At 45.0% G+C, this 10,531-nt stretch overlaps 1 protein-coding gene across 1 annotated transcript; it reads left to right on the top strand.

The window, feature by feature from the left end:
- Positions 1 to 3,361: 3,361 nt before the first annotated feature.
- TWSG1 (twisted gastrulation BMP signaling modulator 1) lies at positions 3,362 to 6,773 on the top strand (the record flags this gene model as incomplete). Its single annotated transcript, XM_010156242.1, has 2 exons — positions 3,362 to 3,482; positions 6,507 to 6,773. Coding segments are annotated over exons 1-2 (388 nt in total), but the record flags the coding sequence as incomplete, so codon positions are not given.
- Between the last annotated feature and the right edge of the window lie 3,758 nt (positions 6,774 to 10,531).

The raw sequence follows: 10,531 nt of genomic DNA, 5'->3' as shown, positions 1-10,531 counted from the left end.
CCCCCTTCCCCCCGCCCCGAGAAGGGAGTACCTGGAGAACTCTGCACAAGACTAGGTTGCACTTTCTTCCCTCTTCCATCACCTCCAAATAGAAGAAAAGAAAGTGAAAAATAAAAATAGAAAATAAAATTTAAAATTACACTTTTCATAACCCCTTCCTATAAAAATAAAGCTGTTAACATACTGGTAGGCATAGGGATGCTAACCCACGCTAGTGCTTACACGTATCAAAGCTCAGCCATATTTTTTCTATTACGTTGCAAATGCATAATTTAAGGTTACCTTTAATTCAGTGAGAATACTCTTCTTAGACTCAGACAGTGCAATCTATAAAACCAAAACAACTTAAATTTAGTGAATTTTCTGGCTTTGATTCATACATTACATTTAATAGTTTATGGAGAATTGCCTCCTCCCACGTACTGGCTTGTTGGTGTTGCAACGTCTTTAGTAAGTACAAAGTTGTTTGCCCAGTTTTATTGTTGAAGAACAAATATATAGGGTATTTTTGATGCTAATTCTCTGGCCAAGGCAACAGTATTTTACTTGTTTTTAAAGTTGTTTTATTCAGGCTTTTTATTCTTAAGGCTGACACAATCTGTTTATCAAACGGTAAGATAAATATTTTAGAAATGCGTCACTCATTCGCATAAGTCATCTCTCCAAGTTTGTGGCATCTCCTCTTGTGGAAAAAATTGTATATTTTATTAATGAGCCTGTTTTTCATCTTTCACTTGGAAACAGCATAGTAATAGGTGACATGAATAAGCTTTGAGGATGAAAAAGTAAATATCTTGGTAGTTTTCCACCCTGCAAATAAACCCCTGAGGCTCACCAAGACTGCGTGTTGCAGAAATGCCTGTAGAGCAGGAGTTCACTCTCAGTCGCTCAGCGGGGCAAGCAGTTCGCGTTTAAACTGTGCGGGCGACAGCACCGCTCAGCGTGACGTAGAACGTGGAGTAGTTGGTGAATGTTGTTTCTTTGGCTTCAAGATTTGTGACCGTGAGGAAGCAAATGGAAAAATAACAGATGGGTGCATTTATACTACATTAATACATGGTAGCATGTCTGCAGCAGGTCTGGGGGGTGTGTTCGGCCCAGAACTGGGAGCCCTGCAGCTCCATTTTCTCTGTTCCTAGGCCCTGACCCAGCCAGGCCTCGCTCTAGCCTCACCCTCCGAAATGCACTCCTGTGCCTTCTGTGGGCCCACTGCGGTTGGGGCGAGAGAGTGGCGATCCCAGTGCCACTTAACAGGCTGTGGGCATTGCAGGTGGGGGGGGGGGGTTGGGGGTAGGTGACCAGGAGCACCTCTGTGTCTTGCCTGGCAAAGGCACTCCTGAGGTTTGGTGTAAAACCGCCTCCTTTCTTCCCTACCTGGCACTTCCTAACAATAGCAGGCAAAGAATTACTTAGAGTGGCATTGCTCCTCTTGGCTTCTTCCCAAGGCGCTACAAAAAGACTTCATAGAATCACAGAATGGTTAGGGTTGGAAGGGACCTTAAAGACCATCTAGTTCCAACCCCCCTGCCATGGGCAGGGACACCTTCCACTAGACCAGGTTGCTCAAAGCCACATCCAGCCTGGCCTTGAACACTTCCAGGGATGGGGCATCCACAGCTTCTCTGGGCAACTTGTTCCAGTGCCTCACCACCCTCTCCGTGAGGCACTTCTTCCTGATATCTAATCTAAACCTCCCCACTTCCAATTTAAACCCGTTACCCCTTGTCCTGTACAGGCCCTTGTAAAAAGTCCCCCCCAGCTTCCTTGTAGCCCCTTCAGGTACTGGAAGGTGCTATAAGGTCTCCCCGGAGCCTTCTCTTCTCCAGGCTGAACAAGCCCAACTCTCTCAGCCTGTCCCCATAGCAGAGGGGCTCCAGCCCTCTGAGCATCTTCGTGGCCCTGCTTGGAGGGTGGTATGTGTGTCTGCCTCTAAGGAGTGGTGTCCCTGACCCAGCTGTGGTTTGCGGGTGTGGAGCCTCAGGTGGTGACTGCAGGTTAGGAAAATTTCCAGGTTCGGAGAATTTAATGCCAGACCATCTTCCTGCCCTTCCTTCCTGTTCATGTGAGTCTCCCAACCACACCCCTGTGCGTCCCTCCCCTGCCTCTGGAGAACAGCATCAAAGAGCAGGGATGGATGTCATCGTCACTCAGGCCCAGTGCGTAGCAGAGATTTGCCGATGGCTCTTCCAGTAACACTGGGTGTGGGAAGGATCCCGTGGTCAGCATTTGCAGTAACGGGATTTTGTTTTCTCAACCATTGTGCGTAATGTGATAGTTAGACAGACGTCATCAGAACCAAATCCTCAGACAGGACACCCAAATGTGACTTCTTGACTGTCCGCATTTTGCACTATGGCGTGATTCAAGCCCATATATTATCATCATGTAGCCACAGTCTTTTGGCCGAACTGGAATTGCTAGTATGGATTTCAGCCAGAGGGAAAGGGACCGCCTGGTTTTTCGATTTCCTTCATCCATGTAGGCTATTTCCATGCTTTGAGCTCCACAAGTGTGGAGCAGAATTGCTAAGCCAGCACCTCCAGCTTTAGGTAATATGAAGAGAAAGGTTTGTCTTTTTGCTTCCATGTCTTTGCCGTTTTTTCTAGCTTAATAACCGTTAAAGGAAAATGTGTATGCCTTCCATTTTCCTTTGTAGAGGCTCCAGAAGTGTTGGAAGTATCCCAAGGTGTCAGTCAGGGGGGGTGGGGGGTGGCGGGGGAGAGAGTTGTTTTCATAATAGCAAAAATGAATCAGCTGGACCTAGGGGGGGGGAAAAAAAATCTGGTCACTAATACCGCAAATGGGGAGCGGTGTGTAATGAGCATTCGGAGACGCACAAAATCCCGTGGCCGGCTGACTTTCCCAAGTAAGTTCCTTCTGGAACCCAGGAATAGGTGTGATGGTAGGTGTTGCGTATCTTGAGTAAGCACGTACTGCTTATAGTAACTCCCTTTTTAGCTAAATTATAACGTGTGCGCGCTATTTATATCTAAAGAACCATCCTTCTCTGAGTTTCCTGTTGTGATGGGAGAAACATTCAAAGAACTTGTAGATTCGGGCAGGCACAGAAGTGCACGCGCACCCTTCCACAAATAGGATTTTTTTTTTTTTTTTTTTACTCTTTTAAATGGTTCTTTGCCGACTTCAGATTTGTCTTGAGAGCTTCACCTTTGAGGAAAAAAAAAAGAAAAGAGAGAACTTTCGAAAGATCCTTTTGTAAACTGAGCTCGGTTCTTTGGCTGGAACTCTTTCACCGTTTACTCGCTGCATTAGTGTACTAAGCTCTTTTAATGCCGTAATTTGAGTTGCGGCTTGAGGAGGAATGGCCGTGCCGCGTTAGCGTTTTTACATCTGGGGCGTAATGAGTTTCTGTTGTTTGCAGGAGCTGTGCCAGTGCCGCCCTGGGGAAGGGAACTGCTCCTGCTGTAAGGAATGCATGCTCTGCCTGGGCACACTTTGGGATGAGTGCTGCGACTGCGTTGGTAAGTTGGCGTTTGTTTGGGGCTTTCTTTTTTTTTTTTAAATTGCTTCCTCCTGCCACACGCTGAGCTCACAGCCTCATAACAGAAGTAGAACATCGGGACAGAATCTGTGCTTTAAACATCCTACAGCTCACTCTGTGGGCACTGAATAAATTACTGTGGGGAACCAAACATTGGAAGGCTGTGTCTGCTCTGGGGAGTGGGGAGGTGGCGATAGTCCAGGTTTTGCGTGGTTAATGTCACTGTAACTGACTCTAATTTTGCCTCTACAACACAAACTCCTTTTTGAATGGGCACCTGGAGGAAATTACGCAGCACCTGCTTCATGGGGCTGGATGCGGTATGGGGGTTTCTAACTGAAGTGGATTGACAGAAAACCCATCGGGACAATTTAGGTCTGAGTTCTTTGTGAATCCTTGGGACAAGTAGTAAATGTGCATGGCCCAGTGTTTTCACCCTGGTCAGTTGTCACTGTGTTTTGTGTGGATCTTCTCTCCCTGCTCTGACAGGGATGAAGACACTGGAGGAGGGAGAACAACAACAGGTTCTTCTTTCCTCTGTTTTTCTAAGCTTTGTGGGTTAAGCCCTTCTAGTCCCTCCTGTAAAGACTTGTCTGCTTCCATCATTTCAATAGCCCGTTTCTGCATCTTCTCACCCAAGAAAGGCGGATTGGCACTGTGTACAACTCTGGGGGCTAGCTAAAAACTCCATTGAGAACTGTGGTGCTGGAAGGGAACTTGGATTTCCAGTAACAATATGCAGTAAGGGATGGGCAAGAGGAGGAGGTAAAAGAAGGAATAATACTGAAATTGAGATTATTATTGTGTGGCTCGTTACAGTTGATTTACATTTGTGTTTCTTTCAGTTGCAGGAGACCTACCTTTAGCATAATGGCATAGTTAGGTTTCAAATTCTGTTATCAAATTTTATCTTAAATCGTTGGCTTCCAAAGCCGTAATGTAGACATGTTTGTTCTTTACCAGTTGCTTGTGAGGTAAACTTTTTTATTTTTGCTTTAACCAAAGCTACAGTATTATAATAACTACTATAAAATTGTAATTCTTACCATTAAAGTAATTTTTTAAAATAGTAAGAGGGAAGGATCTTTGTGGATTGAGCAGCTACCCGTTAAACTACGAGCAATGGTTTCTTGGTACCATCGTAAGAGAACATTTTCGTACTGGACTGGTGTGCACACATACTGTCTGTATTCTGCAGTAATTTGATAAACAATCTTTTTTTCCTGTGTGTCCTTCTTATCAGTGAAATTTATTTTCTGAGTCCAGCCTGATGGAGTGGGGCTCCAGAAAGGCTCACCGCTTTCCATTTCACAGCATTAATAGAAGGAGATCAATTAAAGTGTACATCTCTTGGTGTGTATTTTCAGAAGTCTTACCTGGTTTGTTATCTTCCTAATTAAATTTTAGGTGGGCATCCTTTAATACAGTTCTGTAGTGAATATTCCAAGTGCTTACTAAAAGGTGATAATGCAGTGACAGAAATTTTTGATTAAAGCAGTGAGTCCAGGAATGTCTGTGAAGAGCAAAGCTAGTTGAGAGGCGTAGGAAAATAACTGTTTACGGTAGGAGGTTTGCCTAAGTGGAATCATTTTTCAGTGTGACCTGATGTTGCTTAGAGGAGAGGCTTCCTCCCCACCCCAGTACTTGACTCACCTTTTTTATAGGAGCAGACTATCTTGTGTTGTGTTGTTCCTATTATTAAATGCTGGTCATGCTAACCACTTGCTTAAGATTGGCCAGATCTCATGCTAAGTGTCATGGACAAACTTCACTCTGTTTTTTTCATTATGGAAATGCATCTACTTAGACTTAAAAGTTTGTGGGTTTGTATAAGACTCTGGTTAAACACAATTTCAGAAGCTGTCGTTTTCCTGTATCTGCAGGGCCAGGAGATGTTTCTGTGGTGGTGTGGGGCAGGTAGACTTTGAATGTTTGTGTCCCATATCGCTTTGATACGGGATTTTGATACGGGATTGGTGTGCTTTGCCACTGTAGCTGTCTAAAACGGTCTGTGAAACTACCCAAAATGATATCCAGATGTACATGTGGAAAATGGATTTGTCTGTCTCTTGCCAGGTGACTTCTAATAGTGTTTTATAGCTTCTGGGTTTAAATACCTACACAGATACAACTTTCCTTTTTAGTTTTGGTTGTTTCACTGTTCAGATTAAATCAAGATACCCTTCAGTCTCATTGCTAGTAATAAATGTTAGTGTTTAAATGGTTAATGAAAAACCGGCACCTGCACGGCACCTCACAGAAGCCTTCTGTAGGAAGTGGCGAAGAGAACAAAGGTTAGAAGCTTTCAAAAAAGGTACCTCAAAAGACATTGGAAGATAAGGAAGAGGTAGCGTGGAAATAAGGGTTTTGCCTGTAGTGACCCCTCCAACTAAGTAGCAAAATGAGGTTCATCTCAGCTGTCTCTAAGCAGGTAAATTCAGACCCTTGCTCCCTCCTGATAGGTCTCTGCCTCTCTGGCAGACGACTAAAAAGATCTGGTGCAGTGCTGCAGCGGATGAGATCAGATACTTGAATTGTGATCTAAAGTTTCCTGTACCCCAGGACTTGTCAAGATACTATCTCCATTCAGCCGCAGGCTTTCATTCCGGATTTACGCTAGTATCGGTTATAGTGTGCTTTGTCTCTTCTCCCAGGGGAAGCAAAGCTTCCGCTGGACTGCTCATAGGCTGAACGGTAATGCTTGCATAAAAAGGGAAGCAAAGTGCTGCTCAGGTGAGGTTTTTCTTTTCACTTGGACCTCACAAGTCACAGGCGTGTTTTGTGGAAGTCTGCAGGGATCTGAAACCTGCCCTTATGGGAGGTTCGCCCTGCTGTATTTGGTGGCGCTTGTGCTGTTGAGCTGAGAGTGGGATATATATGAAAGGGCTCTGTTCTGCTTAGCGAAAAGAAAAGGGCAATTTAAATTTTCTAAATATTCCCATCTGTTTCAGGTGGGGGGGACTTTAGGGAGATCCGTGTAACTCACCATTTCATTCCCCTGCAGGTATGTGCAATCCTCGCAATTACAGTGACACCCCTCCGACATCCAAGAGCACTGTGGAGGAGTTGCATGAACCAATTCCTTCCCTTTTCCGGGCGCTGACAGAGGGGGATACTCAGCTGAATTGGAATATCGTTTCCTTCCCTGTGGCAGAAGAACTGTCGCACCACGAGAACCTCGTTTCCTTTTTAGAAACAGTGAACCAGCCACAGCATCAGAACGTCTCTGTTCCAAGCAACAATGTCCACGCACCTTACTCTAGTGACAAAGGTAATGAGTATCGTGTCTAAAATTCCTAGCGTTTCCTCTCGTCTCTTCCAGGAGCCTTCTCGGCACATCTTCTGTCCTTGTCTCTGCTCGCTGCTTCTTCTCCTGTAAAAAAAGTCTGAAAAGCCCAGTCTGATTTTTTGAGCATGGCCTAACAAAAGGAGTGAGTAAGAGCGTGTTCAAGTGTCTGAGGATCTTAGGAGATGCTGAACCACATGAGTTTGCTGTAATCCCTCCCGTGGCATGAGGCAGTTTGTTCACGTTATTTCACGTGCACCGGCGTGTCCTTTGACTTTGAAGCAGTTACCTGTAGCTTAGGAGACAGGGCAGACTGGAAACTGAATCCAGACTGTGTATTGGACCAGAGGCGGGCAGCTGGAACACGTAGCTTTGGAGGTTTGAGAAAGCCATGTGCCATAAACCGTTGTATCTGGAGTAGATGTTTTATTTCCTTTGAGCTGGCACAACTTGAACTCTTTAGAGGGGTGATTTCTTAGAAATCCACGTTTAGTAGTAAACCTGAGAAGATTAGCAAGATGGCTCTTTATGTTGAGAAGGGAGATGTGACAGCCACTCTTAAAAATAAGCAATCTGGGGGCAGGGGTTCAACTCATCCCTCTTATTTTATATCAAGGTTTTTGTATTCTCACCCTCAGTTTAGAGGAGGACAGACTTCAAAATATTGTTTGCTGGGGCGAGCAGGGGGAAGATGAGAAGTTTGAAGTAGTGACAGCAGCGGCATAAGAAAAGTACTCTCTGCTTCTTGGTTTCCATACTAAACCTGAAATACTTTTTACTGCAAATTGTTAGACTTAAGAGAGTCTCATAAACAGTTCCTGGTGAAATTGCTGCTCAGTGGGGGGGAAAAAAAGAGCATCCGATTTGCTTTATTAGTGTAGTTAATGCTTTGCTTCCTTCCCAACACACGCTTTACATATTCGTAACCCCATATGTTGCTGTTGTGGTGGCTCTTTTATCTTATCAGTGACAGATACCCAACTGATGGACACGCTGCTTTTCCCCACCGCTGCGAACCTTTGACCTAATTACGTTTCTGACTAGGACTGCTGTTGATTAGATGGAACCGTAACGGCAACTTTTCTAATTTCCTTTGGTTAAGGCATGTTAGAAAAATAAATTAATTCCAGACCTGGGAAACCAGATGGTCAGAAAGCATCATATTCATGTGCCTTAACCACTTGCTCACCATTAAGAGAATGATGCAGAAAGCTACATTAAATGGCAAGCCACAGAAAGCCCTGTGTGCAAACAGTGTTTAAAGATCTAAGTTACACTTGGGGGAAGAAATTGTGCTTGGAACAATATCTTGAATGTATCCCAGTGTAGTTAGGTACTCTGCCCAGATGGCTGTTCCCTGACAGTCCTTAACTACCGTACTGACAGGATGGGCTAATGATAGTTTTGGATGAAACTTGGAATTTGCATCGCATCTCAAGGGTGTGGAGGAATGTTGAGTTTAACAACACAGACAAATACGTAACACAGTACATTTTTTCTTAGTTCAAAGTCTCCTTCATTTCACTTACTAAGAACATACTAGAGATTAGGTTGAGAGAGCTTTCACTGGAATGATGACAGTCCAAAACCAACAGTTATATTTGGAAATAGTTACCAAATGCCACTGGTTTTCAGGCTTCAGTAGACTCTCAGAATAGAAATAAATGTTAGAGCTGTCTTTTAATCATTGGCTGTGCCTCCTCCATCTCGGTGATTGCTGGAGAACTGGAAAAGGTAAAAAATGGCCTTTGACTTCCTAAACTTCAAGTACCCAGTCCCCAACTGTTGACGAGTCTGTCATTTCTTGGTGACAATGTCCATCGCTTTGTAGTGCTCTGCTTTTTCAGAAGTTGTATTAAAGTTTACTTACAAAAGAATGGATGTGAGACCAGGAGAAGGTGGAAAGACAAATTGCCTGCTGGCCTTGGTCAGTTGATGGAAGCAAGGACAACTGGGGAATCGCACCTCGTGTGCTGGATGTTGTGTGACCCATGGAGTGGCATTGTTTTTAATAGTTTTTTTAATGAGTTCACTGGGGACGCAGTAACCAAAAGGTGGAGGGGCAGTAGGCCAAGTGCCAAAGAGCCTCGTGAGGCACAGAGGGGGAGCCTGGAAGTTGCTGGAGTCTGGTGGCTTCTGCCCATGCAAGGTTGAGTCACACACTCCAGTCACTGTGGTTTAACAACCCATCATGTGTTGGAAGAACCACAGTAGTAGAGGAGGATCTGTCCGTGTGCGTGCTCAGTGGCAGTAAATACAAACAGCTTGCAGTGGAAGGAACTGAAGACCATCATCTCTTTACCCTTTCTTTCTCCCCAGACCTGCTGCTGGGCTTGAGGGCAGATCTTGCAAACGGAGGTGTCCTTCGGGTGACTGGCTAAGCGGCTGTCTTCAAGGCCGTGATGTTCAGGGATTTGAAAGAATATTCCTGTGAGGAGGAGCACAGATGCTTTATGTGTTCTTTAGAGTGTTGTGCCTCCTCCATGTGCTTCTATGGCTTCTTGCATGCTTCACTCCAACGTGCTGTGCTGGCAGTAGCCTATTTCCAGTTGCCTGCAAAGGGAGAGGAGCTAAGGAAAGGTAGATTTCGGTAAGGGCACAGTAGTCTCTGTGCTGTCTTCTGGAATGCAACCCAAAATTTGGAAAGGCTCTGCCTATAAATACCCCTTGTCACGTCATGTAACACAATTCTGATTTTAACTTTGATGTGCGCCATTAAGCTGGTCTTGGGGGCCAGACTTGCTCGATGCTGTTCTGGGTGTGTGCCAGGAAAAGCAGCACCGGCCACGGGATCCGGCGAGCTTTATGAAGCTGCCGGCTGAGGAGGGCAGCTGTGGATCCAGGAGGAGGTGGTGTGGTGTGGTGGGATATAAAGCATTCCTTTCTTGCCTCAGCCAACTGTGAGCCCAGCCGCCAGACCTTGAACTTCCCCATTATTATCTTAATGAGTGTCTTCCCTTTCCTCCTGTGAATTGACTGCAAGGTTCTAGCTGCCAAAGTAAGTGTGCGCTGCTGTCGTTCTTCATACCAGCAGTTTCTGGGATTTGAACTGCTGCTGCGAGGAGGATTGCGATGTTTATTAATCTAGAGCTACATTTACGCTTTATTCTTGTTCCTTTACTTCTAGCTGATATCCTCAGAGCTCTGAACTGCGAGTTCAGATGTTTAAATAAGCCTAATTGGTTCAGATGATGACAGGATGTTGGCGAGAGCGAGAGGGGAAACTAGATAATCTTTTGGCTGCTGATGAAACAAAATCTGCAGTGTATTTAAGGGTTTCTGACTTGGTGACACAGGTGTCCCGCTAAGGGTTTCTGACTTGGTGACACAGGGGATGGTGTCCTGCCCTGTGCTTCTGCCCCTCTCCAGTGCCATCTGGGTACAGGAGAGCTAGAAATCCGGTAAAGTGCCATCTACTTCTGTAGGGACTTCAGGAAGATTTTATTTTCAAATTTTTTTCCCAAATGTTTCTTTTGTAAGTTCCGATGGGCATACAGTGGCATGGCTGCTGGGTGGACGGTTACGTTCAGAGCTACCGCTGCACAGACCAGCAGACACCTCAACTTAGATAGCACCTCTAACTTCAAAGGTGGCTGCAGGGAATCGTCAGTAACTGGGAAAGTTTTTTTTTTTTCATCGTGTAGATAGGCATTTTTCCTGAACTTACAAGAGCTGAATTGTTTTATCTTCTCCGCATTGCCAGATTCCTCCGTAGTGCACCAATTGTCGTGGTTTAACTCCGG

The sequence above is a fragment of the Eurypyga helias genome, unplaced genomic scaffold, assembly GCF_000690775.1.
Source record: "Eurypyga helias isolate BGI_N326 unplaced genomic scaffold, ASM69077v1 scaffold17527, whole genome shotgun sequence".
Lineage (NCBI taxonomy): Eukaryota > Metazoa > Chordata > Aves > Eurypygiformes > Eurypygidae > Eurypyga > Eurypyga helias.
The sequence above is the reverse complement of the archived record's forward strand: the minus strand, read 5'-3'. Positions and strand labels throughout refer to the sequence as shown.